This window comes from Phoxinus phoxinus (genome assembly GCF_949152265.1).
Source record: "Phoxinus phoxinus genome assembly, chromosome: 2".
Classification (NCBI taxonomy): domain Eukaryota; kingdom Metazoa; phylum Chordata; class Actinopteri; order Cypriniformes; family Leuciscidae; genus Phoxinus; species Phoxinus phoxinus.
The window spans coordinates 6,557,824-6,581,425 of NC_136877.1; the positions used below are offsets into that span (position 1 = coordinate 6,557,824).

A 23,602-nucleotide genomic window follows, 5' to 3' on the forward strand; every position below is an offset into this window, starting at 1 on the left:
CTAAATGAAGGACCACCACTATCAACTCAACCTTGCAAAGACAGAACTGCTTGTGGTCTCAGCCAACCCAACACTTCCTAACACATTCTGATAGGTTCATCAACCGTAACTTCATCCAGGACAGCAAGGAACCTTGGAGTTATGATCGATGATCAGTTAAACTTCACAGACCATATTGCTAGAACTGCCCGGTCCTGCAGATTTGCATTATACAACATTAGGAAGATCAGGCCCTTCCTAGCAGAGCATGCTACACAACTCCTTGTCCAAGCGCTTGTTCTATGTAGACTGGACTATGCAGGCCTTTAAGAATGTATAAGATCTATACTGTCAAACCTCTGCAACTGATCCAGAATGCTGCAGCAAGATTGGTCTTTAACAAGCCGAAGAGAATGCACATCACACCTCTCTTCATAAACTTGCACTGGTTGCCAAATGTCACTCGCAACAAATTCAAGGCACTGATGTTTGACAACAGAACAACCACTGGCTCTGCACAACTATAACTTAAACTCACTACCTCAGACCTACGTGCCCTCCAGAAGCTTGCATTTTGAAAGTGAACGGTGTCTTGTGGTGCCATCCCAAAGGGGAACAAAATTACTTTCACGGACCTTTACCTGGACTGTTCCCTGCTGATGTCCTAAAGATGCATCTTTTTTGTCAACAATTGAACCATTAATACTAATACTGGTACTTACTATTCTATTTCAATTATAAAAAAAAAACATTTTATTTAAAAAAAATTGTGCTATGTGTACTGTGCTAGACTACCTGAGACTTGTCACAGTACTTACATATTGTTGCCTTAGTGTTGGTTTTATTACTTGTATTGTTTTCCTCATGTGTAAGTCGCTTTGAATAAACGATTGAATACAAATGTAACTAGATAATTTATTAATAAAACATTGAAAAAATAAAATTGTATTGTTAGTTAACCAAAATCAGGGGGCAATTGGGGAATGTAATATTTATATTGATAGACTAATAAAAAAATTTTTTTTAATAAATAACAATCAATAGATTAATAAATAGGAAAAAAAATATTGTTAGTAGCAGCCCTAAATTCACACAGTGTCTTTTCTTTCTATACTTCATCTGAAACAATTTTGAGCATGTTATGCATAACAATTACAACCCGATCAAAAAATGCGTTTTGACAGGGGATGCCGTAAATGGTGCCAACTTGAACTTTCCTGCCAAGAAAGGAGGGCCATTAGAGTCATTAATCCTTCAAGAGTGCATCCATTATCTTCATTACCCCATAGCCTGTACAGATTGATATAGTTTCTCACCCTCACACCCAGCTCCACATTCTCTCCTCCGTAAATCTCCATGCCTTCATCCAGCAGACCGATCTCTGCGAAGTACTGCCTGTCCACCACAAAGCAGCCAATCAGCGCAGGACTCCTAAAGATGTATATTACATAATTACATTCATTGAATATATATTTATATCAGCCAAATCATAAAATTAATTAATGAAATAAATAAATGTGCATTTCCAAATAAATACATAAATAAATGTGCATTTGCAAATAAATACATACATAACTGTGCATTTTTAAAACATAAATAAATAAATACATACATGCATACATACATAAATAAATACATACAAAAATAAATGGATGGCTGGATGGATGTGCATTCCAAAATATATTTAACAAAATACCTGATTGGAGCAGTGCTGTTGTTCAAGTTCCACCAGGATTTTGGTGGGTTCAGATATCGGCACCACAGTTCCCAGTCATAGCCCTGAGCAGAGAGTGGGTACTCCTCAATCTCAAATGTGTCATATTTGATATTGTCAAAAGATGGGGATATAATCCTGGTTCTGTCTTCTTTGATCCTTTGGAGAATGGGCTCTGCCCTGTAGACATAACAATAAAAACATTTACCATGCAGTCAACATGCTTTGTTCCAAAAAAAGAAAAAGAGAGAGATTTGAGTATGACACGTGAGCCTGAACAGGCAGTGTGTTCTCAACATGATTAAATAGAGACAAACAGACCGAGCCTTTTCAGACAGTTCATCCTCTGTACTATTTTAGGACTATTTTAGAAAGATGCAAATTGAGCAGTACAGTACAGCTTTAAAATCACATCAAAGCTGATTAAAGGCAGAAAAATTCTGGGCGTTATTCAAATTGCACTGACATATCTGGGTCAGATTGTTATGAGCCAAACCATGGTGTGCCAACTGTAAGATCCAGAAATTCTTTTGATGATGAAGGGCATCTATATGATCTGTGTTCTAAAAGAACCAGGATCGTTAATAGAATCGTTCATCCAAGAATGAACTTGATATGTCGCCAAGTTTGAAAATGAAGCATGAATGAAATTTGAAAGCTAGTGTTATATGTTCCCTATGTCTTGTTTGGGACATTTTGGTTACTTCCTGTCCCGAGTGCCATGTTTGTTGTTCGTTGTAGTTTTCCCAGGAGTGTCTTGTTAGCTTGTTACTCCCTTGTGTAGAGGTGCGTTCACGCAATGTTGCAATTCCCCTAATTACGAGAGTTCAACCTGTAAAAAGCTTTCACGTCCTCGTAGATCATGTAACTTTTAAGCTTGGAATTTCCTGAGAGATCCTACTTGTACCACCTGTACCACCTGAAAAGCTCGGAGTAGAACGTCACATGATGTCATCTCAAAATTACGGTAATTACGGCATGGCGTGAACGCAGCATATACTGTAGCTCTTGTATTTCTCATGTTCAGGGTCTGGTGTTGTCCTGTTTAAGCAGTTTCGTGTAGAGATGCACCGATTGATCGGCTGGTGACTGGAATTGGCCGATTTTCACGTGATCGGCCATGAGCGGCCGGAATCGGCACTCAGCCGGTCAATCGGTCAAATGCACTCGGGCGCCGCATGATTAACATCGCGCAACATCAGCATCACACATGCACACGGAACGCACATGAACTCGTGAATTACGGCCGTTTCACACCGCAAACGTGAGCGGTGCATATTTTTTCCGCCGTGCATGTTAATCAATGTATTCACACCGAAGCGGGGGTTTCGGCGCTGAGTCTATTTTTCCTGCACTGCTCACGCTCAATTAAAGCGAAAGCACACTTTTGATGAACAAAATAAATATGATTTCACACAAAAAGTGACCAAAATGCACAGAATTTGCATAGTGTGTTTTAACAAGAACTGGAGTAGGCTATGTAAAAAATGTTTTTCTCTATTTATAGAAAATGTACCCATTTAATGTACCCATTTCAGTTTGGGTAAAAGTATATGGTGTTTTATTTGTGTGTGCTGTAAAGTGGTTAGCAAAAATGAAATTGGTATCGGCAGGTCAAACTCAATGGAAATTGGAATCGGCCTAGAATATTATAATCGGTGCATCTCTGTGTTTCAATTCTGTTCCTGGTTCAGAGTTTTCCCTGTTTTGAGTGTTTTATTTCCTTCAATACATATTCTTTACTGTTTTGGATCCTATTTTTGCATCCTCATCACGTTACAGCTGGAGAGGACTTAAGTTCGACTTCAGTTTCAGTCTGTTCTTCACATTTACAACCCCAAATCATTAGAATGTGCCTGTGCCATTTCTCTAGAGTAAACAAAAGTCGGCACACTGCCACTGCTGCTTCCGAAGAATCGATTTATTGAACTATACAATGTTTCGACCCGAAGGTCTTCATCAGGGATAAAAACAAGTACACAGCAAGGTATCAACGTAATCCATCACACCTGATCTGATTAAACAACTCATTAACCCAAACATTAATTAAACTGAGAGAAAAAATACTAAATAGCCACCCATATATAAATATTAATTAAAATACAAAATAGTAACCAACATTCAGATCAGGTGTGACAGATTATGTTGATATAAATCATACCTTGCTGTGTAATTGTTTTTAAGCCTGACAAAGACGAAACGTTGTATAGTTCAACAAATTGATTCTCTGGAAGCAGTGTGCCGAATTTGGATCTGATCGCGCACCTGCCTGAAGTTTTCTGGATGTGCGCACACTACCTTTGAGTGTGGAGACATTTCTGCAAAATGATTTTAAGTTGCTTCTTGCATGTTTTGCAACACTATAGTAAAATAGATGCAGCACATTAAGTCTTCATATGGATATAATATATATAAATGGGCAGTCTGCCTAACCTGGAGTGAAGTGAACATTCAAAATTCCTTTTTTGTTCCACGGAGGAAAGATACTCATACACATTTAGATGGGCTAAAAATTATTTTCAAACCTTTTTAGGAAAAATGCCTGCCACTGCTTGAACAAGAACAGTGATGCTTTATAGAATTCGATTGAAAGAAGCAGTAATTACAGTCTGCCCATGAAGCATAGGAATAGCCAGAGTTCTCATATCACCCACCAGCCAGTGTTGAACTCTACGTGGGCGTCAAACAGGGCCACCACAGGGGCAGAGGCAGCTCTCCAGCCACTCACACGCGAGCGGATCAGGCCCTCCTGCTTACTGTGCCGCACCATTTTAATGAAACCGGGCTGCTTGGCGTTGGTGTCCTTCACAAAGTCCTGTAATTTCTCCTTTAACTCGTCTGAGAGGAAGAGAGAGAGACAGAGAGAGAGTGAGAGAGAGAGAGAGAGGAAGAGCTATAACATTAAAATGGCTCCTAAAGGACTGTCCTCATTATCCCTGGTCACAGCAAAGAGGATGTTGTTTCTCTCTCTATCTCTGTGTGTGTGTGTGTGTGTGTGTGTGTGTGTGTGTGTGTGTGTGTGTGTGTGTGTGTGTGTGTGTGTGTGTGTGTGTGTGTGTGTGTGTGTGTGTGTGTGTGTGTGTGTGTGTGTGTGTGTGTGTGTGTGTGTGTGTGTGTCTGCCAATCTTGTTCAACTTGAGTAAAACACTGTGCTCTCACACCAAACAATACAACATACAGAGTTCATCACACCTGACCTCGCTCCATTCAGCACCTAAACAATGTACTGTGTGTACAAAGATACAATGACTGATCTGGTGACCTATTATTATTACATAACTGGTGCTCAATCATTAATCCATCCCCAAACCTTTGAATGAAAGTGTATCAAGGTTATCATATTAATATTAAGCTGCAAAACTGTTTACAACATTGATTTATAAAATCTTCTTGATGTTTCTTGAGCACCAATTCAATATATTAGAATGATTTCTGAAGGATCATGTGACACTGATGATTGGAGTAATGATGCTGAAAATTCAGCTTTGACATTACAGGAATATTTATATAGAAAACAGTTATTTTAAATTGTTATAATATTTCCAAGAATTGTTGTTTTACTGTATTTGTGATTAACAAACGCAGCATTGGTAAGTAAGCATAAGATACGTATTTTAAAAACATATTGTTTAAAAAAACAAAACGTAATTATTCCACACTTTTGACCGGTAGTATATAACTAGAAGTGCAAATGTAAATAATTTTTACTTGTGGTCTTGATTGTATATCACCATTAAGAACCACCAACCACAATGTCAACGCCACTAACATCTACAATATTGATAAAACTTTAACAATCTGGCAAAAAGTCAAAATGAAGGTGCCTCACATGAATATATAATGCAAACCAAGACGCAGTGTCATTAAGTTTTCATTTGGGTCCTCTCATGTCTTACGCTTCACTGTTAAATTGAATTCCTATGATTTATTTTTAATTTCACCTTTTTCTCCCTCTCAGAGAAGAAACTGGTGGAAGAGAAGATGAGATCTTGAAGAGACGGGATGTTGATGTGAAAAGGATAAAGACAGACTCTTTCACATTTCATACAATGTGTTCATTACTGTAAGTCAGACATTGCTGGTGTACAGACTGCAATGAATCTATTTGCAAATGTATTTCTCTAGATATCCGGCCTCTATATTCCCTTCCCAGGGGATGTCACAATACTTGTTTGGAACAGTTGTACATTTTCATCAGGGCAGCCGTAGTAAAAGAAAAAAATCATAAACACTCAAAATAGTCATCAAGGACTAGAATCATGGGCTCCGAGAGCCAAAGCTTTTTTTTTGGCAGTATTTACCAAAAAAAAGGGAAATATATATTCCAACTGGATATTAATATAAAAAGGTAAGATCATGGGCCCTATCTTGCACCCAGCGCAATTGACTTTGAACACAGACGCATGTATCATTCCTATTTTGCACCCGCGCACAGCGGACTTTTCCCTCCACAGACGCACGTCGGTAAATTAGGAAATGAACTTGCGCTCGCGGGGGCGGTTCAGCGCAAAGAGGAGGCGTGTTCCGGCGCAAAACTTCCATGGTGCTATTTTCCAGTTTTAGAAAGCAATTGCGCCACTGAACAGGAAAAAAACAGTCTAAAGACAGTGGCGCGTTGCGCGTTAGTGATATGGTATTTTAAGGGCGCGTGCTTGTCATAATGTTAACGCGCATCCACTTTGATTCTCTAATATAAACAGATGCAGCAGTTTTCATTTTTGCAAATCATACATTATTACAAGGAAAAACATTAACACACGAGGGAAATCATTGTTGTGTCCGTGAAGAAGTGAAAAAGATCTATCTAGATAAAAAAAAATAAAAAAAAATCTAGATTAGGCTACACATTTACTACCCAAATTATACGGCTGTTTAACCGAAGCTAATTTGGGTGGGTTTCTCCCATCATCCCCAATGTCACTTCGAGAACGTCGGTTTCCTCGGCTATGAACCGCTCCTGGCGTGCGCCGGCAAATCCGCCGTTATAATAGCAATCCGCCATGGAACAAGCGCGCCGGCTCTTAAAGGGAATGTGAGAGGACGCTCTGATTGGTTTATTTCACGTTACGCCCAAACCACACCTATGAATAATGAAGCTACTTCAGACCAACCCCTTTTAGATTTGCGTCGGGCGCAAGAGTCATTTATCCCGCCGAGAAAATAGCAACAGCGCCGGGATCCGCCCACAAAGTTACTTGCGCTTTGCACTTTGACACTTGCGTTTCAGATCGTTAAAATAGGGCCCCATGTGTTTTATTGGGCTTTAAAAAAAAAAAAAATTATTATTAATATTATGCATACTATTATTACATTTAGACACTTATGTGCACAGAGAAGGCATTGGGACTGAGAAAACATACAGGGGGAGCAGGGTTTATCTCATGAGGAAAGTATGGACCATTTTTATATTTTGCTCAAAGTAATAAACTACTAAAAACAAACATACATAATATAATAATCAAAACCCTAATCATGAGCAAAAAAAGTTAGTTATTTCAACGTTTTTTTGTCTTCCCTTGCCATCTCTAAATAATTTTCCAAATTATAACATTGTTTATTATGAAATGCTCAAAATATGTTTGTTAATAATGCTAAATGTGTGGAAAAAAGAAAGCTGCCACACCTCACAAACCTGGTTTAGTTAAATAGTTGTATTTGCTGAATTCTCCTTTTCTGTTTTTGTTGGTGTTACTCCTTTGTTTTGGTCATCGACATCGTTCTGAATCCGTTCTGAATGAAGTCTTAGAAAAAAACTTGATTTTCTCAGCTTTTTGCTCAAAATGTTGCTTTTTTTTAAACTTACCCACATTTAAGTGTTGATAAAAAAAAGAATGCATGAGTCTAGAATAAAACAGTTTTTTTAAAAGGGTCCTATTATACCCTTTTATAAAGTCTTGATTTTGTTTTTGGGGTGTACTAGAATATGCTTTCATGATTGATTGTTCAAAAAACACATTATTTTTCAAGTTTTACGTTATTATAGCACCTCTCTCCCCAGTGCGCCATCTAGTTCGTCTTTCGATGAAGCCCCTCCTTCCGAAATACGAAATGTTCTGTGATTGGCTAGCTGGCTCAATGTGTTGTGATATCAAGGGTAAATATCACAGCCCTTTCCATAACCGTAATTTTCATCTGCTCAGATGTAACTATTAAGGATGGTTCAAACCAATCCAAGCCTGATTCCGACTTAAGAATATGTTAACAAACAAGAGGATTGTCCAGAACGAAATTCTCGGACTTTGCAAGTACGGATTTCACAGGATGTTTCAGAGTGGTTATTTTCTTTTTAGAAACATTTTAGATACGTTAAACACAATTTAATCATGATATTTGTCAGAAGACTATGGTAATACATACAGTAATGTGAACTGTTTCACAAAAGTGAGAGGTTACAAATGCTACAGTAAACACTATATCAACACTAATGTTGGCTAGTAGGCGAACAGAGGCAAACAGCGTTGCCCTATATTACATTTCTTGCTTACCCTTTTCTTTTTTAGGAACTACAACAATGGTATTGGCATGTTTTTTTATATACGTTTGAATTTTTGGGGAAAAAAAAGGTATCCAAATAAAGTAGTGTGAATCATTTAGTTAAAAAAACATGGTAATACACCTTAAAGCATCACTGGTACCATGTTACTCTTTGGTAAGGATTTGTGTCGTTTATTCAGTCGACGGCCTAATCTTCTAATTCCCTGTTTGCTGAGGCTAAATTGACTTTCTATTAAGTTCGCATGATAAACATGTTTGATGATTTTGCAGATGGTATAGCCACAGGACAGGGAGAAAATGAATAACACCAACTCAATTATCTATTGCTGTTAAAACAAATAAATGATCACAAAGACTTCAAAAACAAAACCTCATCCAGACAAGGCCCAGTGGTACACAAATGTTTTTAAAAACCTTTTAACGGCGTAATATAGGCAAATGGCTCATCAACTCTTTGAGTAGAAAATTAGTTTCTGCACATGGCAGGATTTAGTTTTTCCCCCCCTTGGCACAGTCCCTTAAATAACAAATTCATAAAATTATAAGTTGTGACATCAATTCTGCTATTTGAGTTTCAAATCAGGTACAACTATAACACGCATTACGTGTCCCTTCCACTTTCAGATCTATCCTAAAGCTCTTTTAAAAAAAATATTTGTAATTTTTACAGACAAAAACTGCTACAGTAAAATCTGTTATTGGTTAACTGTAAGTTCCCTTTCGGATAGGAAATTTGACGCTGCGTCATAGCATTGATGCTATAGGGACGCTTCCGTGTATTTAACCAGTGGCTGATTTGTTGTTGATTTGTTTTAGTCTATTCAACAAGTATCTGTGCAAGTGTTGCACAGCCTTGATGGGTAAGCATCCCCCTCAGCGTGGCGCCATTGCTATAGTCGTTTCTATAGCTTTAATGCCATGGCGCAGCGTCAAAGTTTCTTTTCAAAAGAGGCGTTGCGTCCTTGATACAACAGAATCTGATGGCATGTTTTTCAGGCATCATTTAGTCATGTTGACTCGCTACGTAGCGACCAAATGCCAGCTAATCAAGAATTGGCGTTTACACACATGCTTCAGACACCGGCTCACTGTAAGCGTTTTCATTCGCTATGATGCTGCGTCCCGTTCCCTCTCAGGGAACCAGGTTGCATATGTAACCGTACCATACACAGGGAAGAACTGCAAATGGTTTAACATAGCATTATATGTAATTTTATTGTACAAATTTATTTTACTGTAAAATTGTATTGTCAAACTATGAATTGACTTATAATTTACGGTGGGGAAAAAAATAAAAAAAATTTGTTAGTTCAAGTAGATTAGTATATTAACTTCATATGAGTTATCAGTTGTAAAATATACAGACACCAGCATGCTTTCCCGTAATACCTGAAACAACATCAAACATTTTTGCCAACCAGAATATTTCAGGATATTTTTAGGGGCATAAGCGAAGAATGAAATCCCTGATTGAAAGAGATGATGGTGTAACTAAGTATGTTCTTCACACAGAATGATTCCAGTAGGTGAAGATTGACCGAACTTGTAATACTGTAATACCAATTGCAGTGATTGTTATCTGACAGTTTTTTTTTTCTCAATTGTCTTGCTCTTAATGTTCATAACACTGTCCACAGGTATGACAGAAGCTAAAGGTCACTTCTTTTTGCCACAATGCATTTCACCTTGCCCTTGAGTGGGATGTTGTGTTCAGCCAAGCTCATGCCTACAGAGTTTATCCTTGAGCGATCACTGTCCCTCATCGATCACTGAGATTACACAAGTGAACGTGAACAGAATGTCTCTTTCAAAAGCCAGAGAACATTGGATATGAACAGCTTGTGGCTCGACAAATTGCTCTAATGCTTTACCCCCGCCTGCAAATATGAGTTTTATGATTGAACCGGGAGACACTAAACGAAATCTGTCTTCTGATTTTATTTGACAGAAAAAATTCTCCCTTTATCTTCAACCTCACTTTCTTCAAAGCTTATTAGAACATAACTTTCATCTCTGTCAAAAATTCCTGATTGAAAAAAATAACAAATAGCAATTGATTGGGAAAAAAATAAATAATAATAAAACAAAAGCAAAACAGGTCCATTATCTCAGAACTGTTCATGACTGAACGCATCAATCTTTCATCACCATTATCTCAAGTGCATTTCTTGTTTCAGTCGATAGAAAACACTAAGCTTGTCTGAATCTACAACTACTAGCCATTTTAATATGAAGGAAGACTGACAAGCTAAAGGTCTGTAAGCAATCTTATTGGGTATCAAAGCTTTAGAGGAAACATTTTAATTAAGTTCTTGGTGTTAAATGACTTAAACCGATCTTCTGTCTTTCCCTCTGCTGAGAGAAGCAAGTGTTTTTGTACGGTTTGGTAAAACCTAAGAATTGAGTCTCTTTTCATTTCTAAGTTGGAATTTGAATTGTATTGGCCAATGCAGTATAGTATAGATCCATCCATCCATCCATCCATCCATCCATCCATCCATCCATCCATCCATCCATCCATCCATCCATCCATCCATCCATCTATCTATCTATCTATCTATCTATCTATCTATCTATCTATCTATCTATCTATCTATCTATCTATCGTTCATCATAAACAAGACGTACTGTATACAGGTGAGAGGTATATATAAACACCTCCATTTAATACATCTCTTGAAGGACAACCTGTCTTCTCTGTCAATCTTATAGAGACCCGTTGGTTTATGGGTTGCCTCTTTTGGAAGATGTCCTCATTTTCCCTAGGCTTAGAAAGAGAATAATTTAATCTTTGCGTATGTCAATATAGACTCTGGGATGGCTAAGCTGTATTGAACTGAATGTGAAGCTCTCAGCCAATATAATACAACATTCATGAAATCAATCCATCACTCCTTCTAACAGCTCAAAACCCACAATGCCCAGCAAGGACAGCCTTACAAAAAAAGTACTGTGGCAGTTCTTTAGGCTGCATGTACAGATGGTTCCATTACTCCAGATTTGCACAAAACTTTTGCAATATTTTCTAAATGTCGATAAAAAACTATTGTGAAATGACGGCGTTTCCATTAACCAATGTTATGCGACTAAAACATAATTTTTCCTTTCACGAAAAGTCATTCCAAAAATCATGGCGACGGATGTTGGCAGGTTTATGTATATTGCAGCCACCACACTAGCTATTATTTTTAATCGAAGGAGACGTACATGTGTTATCCAAGCATTATTGGCAGTGGCCACGTATGAGGTGTTTCTGGGTGTTTCTCCGCCATATCTGCTTCGAGGACTTCATGTGACATTTACGTAAGCCAGTTGACTTGTAAATGCGAAAAAACAGTTTCCACTGCAGTTTTGCTAAATATTCCCTTTTCAAATTGCCTGAAAAACCACCTCTTGCGAGCGTAAAAACTTTTGTGCAATATATGGGAGTTTTCGCAAAATTTACGTGTTTCCATTGGACACATTTTCAATTCGCAATTTCAATTTGCGTAATTTGAAGGGTAATGGAAACACAGCTAATAATAATAACAATACATTTTATTTGTAAGCGCTTTTCTGAATACTCAAAGAAACTTTACATAGAATCATAAAAGCAGCAAAACAACATCAAGAAGTAAAAACACTAAAAACACAAGCTAAACATTAAAAGCAATTTTAAAAAGGTGAGTTTTTGTCAATGATTTAAATGTTGGAAGGTCAGTGCAGTCACGGATTTGTTTGGGAAGAGAGTTCCAGAGGGAGGGGGCAGCAACAGAGAAGGCTCTGTCACCCCAGGTTCGGTGCTTGGTCCTGGGAGGTGGAGTCAGGAGGTTAGCATCAGATGAGCGGAGGCTGAGAGACGGGTTGCGGTGGTGTAGCAGGTCAGTGAGGTAGGAAGGGGCTGGTTATGGAGGGCTTTGTGTGTGAGGAGAAGGATTTAGAATTGAATTGGTTGTGGGACCGGGAGCCAGTGGAGATTCTTTAGAACAGGGGTGATGTGGTCACAGGTGCGGTTGTGGGTGAGCAGACGAGCAGCAGAGTTCTGGATGTATTGGAGTTTGTTTAAAGTTTTGGATGTTGTGCCGTACAGGAGGGTAATGGAAGGTAATGGAAACACTTTGACACATGCAGTCATGAAATCTGTGACTCTCATGCATGCTACACTAGCTGAAACATATATACATATAAAACATATATAATGAAAAATAAACTTAATTCAGTATATATACTCCCTGAAAACAAGTCTCATTTGTGTATGCAGTTCTGCTTCTAAAGTTAATTTATCTTTCATTTTTGGCTTAATATTTGAATTCACAACTATCTACAATGATAAATGTACTTAATTGATGTGTTCTCTGAAAACACATCTAAATAAATGATGCAATTTAGCTTTTTATGCAGTGTAAGTCATTTATCTCTCTCTCTCTCTCTCTCTCTCTCTCTCTCTCTCTCTCTCTCTCTCTCTGATGATAAGATGGTTATTCATCAGTCGTCAGCTGAAGAGGCAAAGAAATTCTGTCAGCTCATTCTCAGGTTTTGAGAAGAACGAGATTACATTTTCTTTGGCCTTCACTGAAGGTTGACAGATTCTCTGTTGGTCCCACTGTTGACATAGTCTCATGTTGAGTGTAAAGATAAAACTGTCAGAATTCTCATGATTATTGCAGCTAAAAGAGTGGGCCACTGATGCTCAAAATGGTACAATTAGTGAGGAGTCACCTGGGTCGCTTTACTCTCTTTCTCTTCATGTCAGTCACTGTGTCTGCAGCAGTGTAATATAGAGTAAGCTGAACCCAGAAGTGGCTCTCACATTAGGAAGCGATGTTGAGAGATACTCAGCTAAAGAACCAGGCAGCCTCTGCAGAGCCGTGGGGGTGACGACAGTTAGTGGCGATAAGACTGCCGATTCTAGCCGTGATGATGACACAAGTAAATCAGTTTCTTCAACAGGATTGACACACACTATGCCCTGACACACATGATTGAATGACAATAAAAAATGATGTATATTATGTATAAAATAATGTATTCTTGCAGATAATACAATATTAATGAAATAAAAGGCCACTTAACTGTACTTTTAAGTATACTTTCATTTATGTTTTCTAAACACAAGGTAAACTTTTAAAAGTGCACTTTGTAGTTTTCACATTAAAAAGTTTTATATTACAGTAAAGTACATTGTTTAAATAATATTTTGTCATGATTTAAAGTATTATTGACTAATACTAAAGCACATGCTGTTTTGTTTTACTGATATTTCATTTAAAGTACATTTTAGTATTTTATTACAGAAGTAATTATGAAATTATATAATGTACTAATTAAGTCCTACTTAAGTGGGTCAAAACATCACTCTAAAGTTCATCTAACTGCATTTAACTCTTTCCCGCCAACGTTTTATTTTTTTTAAGTTGCCAGCCACTGCCAGAGTTTTTGATAATTTTCACAAAAGCTTCATAACCCCCAGAATATTTTGTTGTATGAATATTTGAATATGCAATATATTAGAAGAAAGAAGAGACCCTCTGCTTTTAAACAAACAAACAAACAAATAAAAATAAAGATGTATTCTAGTTTCATGCATTCTTTTTTTATAAACATTTGAAAGTGGGTAAGTTTCATTAAAAAAGCAACAATTTGAGCAAAAATCGGAGATCATATTAAGAAAGATCATCAAAACATAGATCGAGTCCATCAACACCCCTAATGCTTGCACAGTCCTATAGCTCATCCTGAATCCACATTTAATTTAGTAACATTAGGCAGTTTTGATTTAGATGCTGTTTAATGTTGATGATCGAGATATTTTACATATGCATTTGATAACACATGATATCGCTTGTTTCTGCGTCTTCTTCGCACATGTTTTTCTTCATAGCACCCCCTACCGTAAAACACTGAAAACACGGAAAGCCGCAAAGCGTTGTTTCACAAATGGCGCAAATTTTCATCCATACAGGGGGAAAAGTGAATCTCACTTTATGAACCAATGTCTTTGCTGCTGACCTCCGATGATCCAACTCAACAATACGAATAAGCAAATCTGACTTTAGTTAAACATCACAATTGTGTTTCTTTTTTTTTTATTGCATAAGAGTGTGTCCTATTCCTCTGTGATCCAGAATGTGAGCACAGCTGAAAGATTTGTTTGAGCGGCGCCCTCAACTGTACAGACGTGAATATGCATTTCCTTCACCCTGAGGCTTATTCATTTCACTTTGGTGTGAAAGGGCCTTTACATTTGCCAAAAATATTGCGTTTGGGAGTGTATAGATAAACATTAAAGTGAGTGGTGGTTGACCGAGTTTTTAACCACTGAAAGTAGAAGACAGCGGATATAATTTAGATATATTATATTTAATATAATTCAACTTATTAATAAATTGGGAAATGACTTTCATAGCATTGCTGAAATTAATACTTATTTCACAAAATATTAACATAAAATAATTGGACAATTGATAAAGAAAAAAAAAAGAATGGTGGAAATAATGCAATACGGAGCAAGACACATATAATATGCTTTCTATTAAAGGCTAGCAGACAAATCCACTAAATGCATCATCAGTCCAGAGCATGAGGCACATGGTGTCGGGGAAACAAAGCAATTCATCACGTTTCTTAGGTTTAATCTTTCTGGGGTAAATATTTCTCAGTTTTCAGCTGATTAGTATTCTTTCACCAATCACTTTAATCCATTGAGCAAAGCAGCTAATTAAGCAGACGGAAGGGTTAGATTAAAGACAGAGCGTTGAGAAGCACATTCAGCGCTAATAATTAACACTATAAGCCCCACACGGAGAACTAGCTGGTCCAACACAAGAGAAAACTAAAAGGAAATGAATGTTGTTGCCGCAGCTTAAATGTGTTCCAGTCTCACAGGAAGTAGTTACACCAATCCTTCTCATTAATGGCAAACACAATACAACAAACAAACATGTTAAGCGATTTGTGCTGTGTGTAAACGTACCGTTATTGCTGTTGTCATCTACCAGTATGATCTCTTTGAGCAGCTGGTGGGGGGTTCGGTTCATGGCCGAACGGATGGAGCGTAGGATGACTGAGAGCGCCTCATTCACAAAGATGAAGACTATACTAACCTGCGGGAGGTTGGACGGGTAAGACATGTTTTTGCACCTGCGGGAACAGATGAAACAAAAATGTTAATATGGGAAGGCATTTCCAAGAACAGGGAAAAAGTGCTGTCATGTTAGTTTTTAAAACACAAATCCCATGGAAGAATTGTTAAATAAAGCATTACTAAAATGAACCAAGCTAGTTTTAAATAGCCTACATCAAATGTATTTTGGGCCAGTCTCGCCTTAGAGGTCTTGACTTTCTCAAATGTATCCAACCATTACAATTATTTAGAAACTACATTTGAAAATATATTAAATTAAAATTTAATTAAATAATCAAATTAATTTGATCATGCCTATCCATTCAACCCTGTTACTCAAGTTGTAACTGCTGTGTAAGTGGGGGTAACATGATCAATAATTATTTTATGGGAAATATAAGTTTATCAATAAGTACAATTCAGTATTTTGGTCCCCCCTTTTTAATCTGTATACTTATTATAATATGTATACTTAATATGTATACTAAAAAATGAAAATAGCCCGATGATTTACTCACCCCTCAAGCCGTGCTAGGTGTATATAGTCTTCGTTCAGACAAATACAATAGTTATATATAAAAAAAAAAAATCCTTGCTAATCCAAGCTTTATAATGGGAGTAAATGGCTGGTGAAAATTGTAAGCACAAAAAAGAGCATCCATCCATTATAAAAAATATTCCACGTGGCTCCGCTGGGTTAATAAAGGCCTTCTGAAGTGAAGCCATGGGTTTTTCTAAGAAAAATATATTATTTATAGCTTTATAATCTAAATAACTAGCATTCGCCAGATGACCGTATGCATACTAGGCAAGTGGACTTGCACCACAAGAGTAACCTGTGACGCGTGTATGACTTACGATGCCTCTCGCGGTTTAAACAAATAGAGCTGTGCAACAAACTGAAGCTTCTCTTCTATTAGTACAGAAACCCTCCGACATTTCTCTTCAAAATTTCTAATCTGCAACCGGTACGTTTTGTTTTGCTCTTTCCTCTGAGCTTCTGCATTCGTCCTTATGTCGTGCGTCGGGTCAGGAGTTAGTCTTCCACTGTAAATCGATGTGTACGGCCGTCTGCCGGAAGCTAATATGGGTATTTTCCTTACACAAACGCATGGTTTCACTTCAGAAAGCCTTTATTAACCCCCTGGAGCCATATGGCTTCACATTTTCACCAGCCATTCACTCCCATTATAAAGCTTGGAGGAGACAGGATATTTTTTAAATGAACTCAGATTGTATTCGTCTGAAATACTTATATTTTTAATCTTACAGTTAAATCCGGCCTCTAGTTCATAACCGCCAGAGGAGAACTGGCCCCCGACTGAGCCTGGGTTCTCCCAAGTTTTTTTTTTTCTCCATTAGGTCACCTGATGGAGTTTTAGGTGTCCATTAGGTCACCTGATGGAGTTTTAGGTGTCCATTAGGTCACCTGATGGAGTTTTAGGTGTCCATTAGGTCACCTGATGGAGTTTTAGGTGTCCATTAGGTCACCTGATGGAGTTTTAGGTGTCCATTAGGTCACTTGGAGTTTTTCGTTTCCGTGCCACTGTTGCCTTTGGTTTGCTCAGTTGGGGATATTCAATTTAATTAATCAATGAATAATACTATTGATTAGCATTACCAAACATGGATGTTTTATTATTAGTTTAATTTAATACTGTGAAGCTGCTTTGATACAATCTGTATTGTGAAAAGCACTATACGACTTGACTTGACTTGACTTGACTTGACTTGACTTGACTTAAGAATGTCATACACACCTGGTTTGAGGGTGAGTGAATCATGGGCTAATTTTCATTTTTGGGTGAACTATCACTTTAAATGTTCTAAGTGTTGTGTATTTAATTTTTGTTAATTTAAACATTATTGCTAGAAAATAACAAAATCACACAAATCAGTGTTTGAAACTGTATTTAGACATTGAGACACATTTTAGTGACAGATTTGCAGAACTGCAAACCTCATGCAAAATGTATTTTAAAAAAATAAATAAAACAGCCCATATAATATTTAGTTTGACCTCCTGAGGTTTACAATCAGCATTTTATTTCTTTGCTGACCACTTGTTTTAAAATGACTAAGAGTATTCTGCTTTCTTTACGTGGCAATGCATTGAAATACAAATGAAAAAGACAAAAGGCAATTAGAAAAACAAGACCTTTTTGGTAAATATGGAGGTCTTTTACAATGATAGGCAATGTTTTGATGTTCTTGGCAGACTGGAGTTGATAACAAGTGGGTTTTCAACGTTTTCAGACCCAGGTACTCAATAGCAATTTGGCACCACGGAGAGAAAAGAACAGATGTGATCAGATGTGAAGGAGTTCTTTATGTTGCTGCCAGCAAGACACATCCAGTAATTACAGGCTATGGAGTAATTATGTTTTTCCACACACACCTCTTTCAAAGCCTGTCAAAATAGAGTCGGTTGGTGTAAACTGTATGTTGCCATGCTTTCAACCCATAACAGACTGAAAAAAAAAAGTAAAAGTTGAAAAAATAGATTTTTTTTCCCCAGTTACAGTACACATGCAGAAACGGTAGTTTATATTCACATATCATACACAAAGTAGTGGCCAAAAGTGATGTTCAGTCTAAGAAATTTGACATCTTCCCCTTTTATTTAAATAAATATTATTAAAAATTGCGATTTTGTTAGGATATTGCGTAGCTGCATCCCGCACAGGCTTAGACACAATAACGAGAGAGAGACGGATCAGTTCAAACGGGTTATTAGCGACAGCCGAATTCACAGGTAAGATGTTCAATATAATGTAGAGAAGTGCAGCACTGGTAGTCTTGATAGTAATGTTGATCGTATCCTACAGGTTTACTGATCACACACACACACACACACACACACGGGAGAACTATAGTGAGTTACAACTAGTTGAGTATCACATGACGTTCTAGCGGGTAATTAGCAAGGTAAGTGAATCTGTTGAATAAGGACGAGGCCAGAGAAAGTCTGAGGTTGTGTGTGTGCTTATATGTGTGTCAGGTGTGTGTGATTCATTCACCCGTGTGGGACGGAGAGCCTGGCGTGATCGTGACAAGTTGTGCTTGGGGTCAGTTGTTTCATTTGTGATCATTTAATGAAACATGCCAAATTGTGCAGACATACAGTAATTGTTCACCAGGCTGTCATACAAAGAAATTATGCACACAGGCAAAAACAAGAGAGAACCAATGAAATATTAATAACCGATTATGCTGTACTCAATGTATGTTTTTTTTTCTCCTGTGAGCTTTTTGTTTTTCTATGCATTTTTATGTATTTTCTTTCAGATAAATAACTGTTTAGTGCTTTGTTTTTCCTTCATATAAAAAATATTAAATATATATATATATATTCATATTTTGACCGTTTAATCGACCTTGTGGCAAAAAAAAAAACTCGGACATCAGTACTGTCTCTGTATGTGAACTGTGCATTACAAATTATTATTAATTGCCAATTGTTTTTAAGTATAGACATCATTTTATTCAAGTTTTCCAGTAAATATTTGCAGGACATCTGCTGACTGCAACTATAGACTTGTGCTCAACAATCACATTGGTTTGCACAGGCATTTGCTGTGACAGTGAGTAAAGGTAGTCTTAAGTCTTGTCAGCAATACACTCACCCATTAGGCCTGTAGTCTGGGATGGGTCTGTCCATGGAGAGGCGGTCGCTGAGATAACCGTTGTAGCCGTAATACTGAAACATCTTGAGGGCCACTCGACGGCTCTCTGGTCCCAGATCCTGGCCCCAGTGGTTGAACAAAGACGAGTCGGCAAAAGATCGATCTTCTTGATTGTCATCTCCTTTCAGCGGGGACTCTGTGAGGGTCAGACAGAGAGACGGTTGGCATTCCCCTGATAGTCAAACATGTCAGAGTCTATAAAAGGAAAATAACAGGGTCCATTTACATGCACAGTCTTACACCGATTGTGCTCAACAACCCGACAAGTGTTTAAATGCCTTCACTGGTGTTCTATTTTCAGCTAAACCCTCTGTGGAAAAAGAAGTATGCTTAGTTATATTGAACTATTAAAATCATAAAAGTATCATTAAAAAAAAATGGTACAAATAATATAACATTAATGAAATAAAAGGCCAACTTGTTTGCAACTCTGTATAGGGAATGACTAAAAAGACGTAAATTACATTTGTATGTATTCTAAATAAAAGATACAGATTGTACTGAATGTCAGCTTGCTTATTTGGCTCAAGATAATGATTTATTAAGTTCACGTCATGTAAACTAGAAACTATGCTTCTAACCACAGGTCGAGAGCTGTCCTTCAAACCACACAAGTTTACGATGCTGTTTGCGAATGCTCGTTGGAACGATGGTTTCGTGAAACACAGACTCGTTGAACTGCTGATAACGACGGAACTTGCGACCATAGCTGGAAAACGATGCTTTTGGGAAACGCACCCCTGGACAGTCGTACTACTTTGTTGAGCTTTAAAAATATATATATATATATATTAGGGATGCACCGATATGAAAATTTTGTCAGATACCGATAACCGATAATTATTTATATTCGAAAGCCAATAACCGATATATTGGCCGATAAATCAAGATCCAAATTTTTATTCTAATTACTGAGAGTCTAATTACAAAAATGAATGTCTCACCATTAAAGTACCCAATTTTAATAAGTGGGGATTAGTCATATTTGTGTCCCAAGCACACAAATATAATGTTCTCATTATAATTGTATGCAGCCTATATGACCGCACTTGTTGCACTTAACTGTATTTTCTTCTTTTTTTACTGATTCCAATCATGTTTCAAGCAATTCAAGACCATCATGACAACCAGTACACATCTGAAGTGTCTCAGCTGCTGGAAATAATGCATTATTTATCGGCTGTAATATATCGGCCAAATGTTCCTATCGGGCAAATAAAAATAATATAAAAAATTAACATATATCGTCCGATACCGATATGGTGGCCGATATATTGTGCATCACTAATATATACATATATAATTATATATATACACACACATCCTACAGTACATACATATTGTTTGGTAACAACTGCAATCTTGTATATGTTATGCTGCCCCTATCCTAGATTAAAACAAATTGAAAATCCTAAACCATTCATTTAAATAAATAAAGCTAAATTTCAGTGTGGTCTCAGACTTTTGTAAAACACTGTACATGTATTGCTTCATTGACACATTGTAGGTAATATTTACAACGTGCCAAATTCAGTGCAGAAGTAACCACCCCTACAGTATAATAGAATAACTGCTGCGGTGGAACAATGATTTGCAAACCTGAAAGACAAAATAATCTACATGAAAATGAAAACAAAATCTCAGGAGAACATTATATTAAGGGAAACCAATGTTTCACAGAAACAATGTCCTTACATAACGCTCCCATTGTGAATTGTGTATCAATGTCACTTTGATTGACCTTTGTGTTTGACTGTCGGTTGCGACCTTTCCATGTCTTGCAGCACGAACCACACGCTAACATGCAACAGTTTATAGATATAAAATAGAAATCAGAGCTGCATTAATACCAATATTTCATTAACACCAACTATATTAAAAACAAATAATTACACATTAAACTGCCCCTATTATTCTAATTTAAAAGTGCCTCATTTGTTTTGGAGATCTCCTACCATTGATTTACATGCATCCAAGGTAAGAAAAACAAATCATAAAATACATTGTACATCACCTCATAGAGTCTGAAACCGGTAAGTTTGAAGATTCAGTCTTTCTAAACCTCAACTTTGTGCAAGCCTACTCTTCTTAGATTGGTCAGATGCCTCAGTTTGTTGTGACTGGTCTACTCAGCTCTGATTGGTCAAATGACCCAGTCTGTTGTGATTGGTCTACTCTGCTCTGATTGGCCAGATGACCCAGTCTGTTGTGATTGGTCTACTCTGTTCTGATTGGCCAGATGACCAATCAAAGTGTATTCACAGTGCAGAAAACGGCGTCTTCTCAACATGTCAACAACATAAACCAAACTCCTCCAGTCTCAGCTACAGCTACAGTGTTTGAGGAGCGGGACAAAGTAGACTTTTTTAGTGGGAAGCCTGGCTGGCATTATGCAAATTTGTTACATTGTTACGTAGGAACGTAACAGGAAGTGAGACTGTAATTGCTGATGAATCATTTCAGGCCGTTCAGAATCTATTATTTTTCTTAGGGGACACTAACTTTATTTGTCGTGCACCATTCACAACAAGAACTTGTCACGAACACACACAGGAACAGGTAGATCCAAGAGCAGTATTTATTATAAGGGTAATCCGTACTCACAATCAGTCCAGGCAAAGGTCAAAATCCATACAAAGGCAATCCGAGGAGAAACAGGACAACAGGACAACAGGACAACAGGACAACAGGACAACAGGACAACAGGACAACAGGACAACAGGACAACAGGACAACAGGCTCAGAAGCATAACGGAAGTGTGGGGACAATATACAAGGACTCCGTGACAAACACTGAAACAGACAGGGTATATACAGTACACAAGTGCAAACAAGGTGACGAGAAACAGCTGAAGGAAATGAACAATCAGTGACAGACAGGATTATGGGAAATGTAGTGAAAATGCCTAGACACCGTGAAAACTGAGACCTCTAATGTTAAACCCAGGGAACCACCAGACACTGTGACAGAACTACAACGATAACTATATTAGCGTTTCCCTCAATGCACGATATTCCATTTATGATAAGCGTGCTGCAGTTTTGTCACCCGCCGCATTAAATGCTCGAGCTCTTTTCTATTCAGATTGGCTGTCAATGTTTTTATCATTCATCAAATGGAAAAAATATATATAATTCTGAAAGTAATTCCAACGATGTTGTTTTTCTGTGCCAGTATCATTATACTTGTGGAGTGGAACCTGCTATTCTTTTACATTTTAGAATGATTTTTAGAACTATATCTTTATCTTTATTGTTATAGTTATCGTCCTTGGTGTGAATGGCCTATATACTCACACAGGCCTCGTATTACAACTCAAGTCCCTATCTCAAATAATGTTCACACTCCTCCTTAAAAACAACCCTTCTACAATATTTCAGGCTGTGGGAACTGATCGCAAGAAAGATAGACGGAATGGGGAAGTGGCATTGTTGGGAGCAACAGCATTGCAACCTGGACCTGTGTGAAATCATGACTACAGAGTCCCCAGTCAGAAAACTGATACTGAAGGGGTCAGTCTGGATCACTGACGGAATCAAACACGGCTCTGTTGGATACTGGCTACCAAGAGGGTGAACACCCACCCAAACGGCAGCTCTGAATAAACACTGGAGCCGCGCTGCTAACACGCCACAGGCTGCAGCGTGTCTAAGCACCAGTGCAGGAATGTGATTTATTGGACCCTGCGCACAAGCACGCAACATCTGACTGCTGAGATGGAATATCAATATTCGGTATTTCTGCTTGCTGATTGAAAATGAATTCTGTTTCATGTATTTCACTTTTACCTATTTTCCTTATTAAGGCCTTTTGATATAATTCTCTTAAGACATTATATAAAAGGGATCTCAAAATCAATCTCGCATGACCTGGGGATGCAAGGCAAGGGGTGTTCTCAACAAATACAAGTGGTTTTACAACCAAGAATTTAACTATATGCAACTATTGGTGGAGTTATAGTTGTTGATACATGGACAGGCATTTTTCAAGCATAACAAATGCAGAACATTAAAAATGATTTGTAGCTACTCTATCCTGGGGGGCAAAAGTTTAAGACCCTTGAGGGTTGTATACTAGCACTTAGATACAAGTTCCACAATAATATTATCCCTTGTGAAAAACAAGATGACTTGATCATACTTTTAAGAGTACTTGCAGTATACAATACGAGCTTTAAAGCATGACAAGATTAATAAAACAATGATTTGAAATGTACATCAAAGTACAATTTTTAAAGATTTGAAGTGCACTAAGTATTCATTCAAATACAATTAAGCGCACTTCTTTTTCACAAGAGATAACTGCTTTGTAAGACATTGTGTGCTTGTCAACAGATCAGGGCTGTGTTTCCCAAAAGCATATGTCTAAGTTGATTGTAGAACAATCGCCACCAATGGTGTCTACGATCAACTTGGCTCACAATGCTTTCGGGAAACGCAGCCCAGATTGGGAAATCAATTAAGGAATAATAAAGGAGTACAATATACATCAATAAATGGCTTGCATTTAGGTGACACGTAGCTAATTTATCTGAGCTCTCAAACTGGATGGTAACATCTGCTGCTGTAATGTGCTGGCTAATAAAATGTGCAACTGTCATTTGGCAAATGTATGATTTGGCTATT

General features: G+C 37.5%; 1 protein-coding gene across 1 annotated transcript in view; it reads right to left on the bottom strand.

Annotated features, from left to right (window-relative positions):
• Window positions 1-23,602, bottom strand: part of galnt18b (UDP-N-acetyl-alpha-D-galactosamine:polypeptide N-acetylgalactosaminyltransferase 18b) — a 108,765-nt gene that overhangs the window by 36,813 nt on the left and 48,350 nt on the right. Inside the window, exons 2-6 of the mRNA XM_079588250.1 lie at window positions 18,917-19,112; window positions 15,141-15,307; window positions 4,348-4,531; window positions 1,676-1,873; window positions 1,296-1,410 (exon numbers count right to left, since the gene is read on the bottom strand). Coding sequence (XP_079444376.1) covers window positions 1,296-1,410; window positions 1,676-1,873; window positions 4,348-4,531; window positions 15,141-15,307; window positions 18,917-19,112 — 860 coding nt within the window. The remainder of the gene's footprint in view (window positions 1-1,295; window positions 1,411-1,675; window positions 1,874-4,347; window positions 4,532-15,140; window positions 15,308-18,916; window positions 19,113-23,602) is intronic.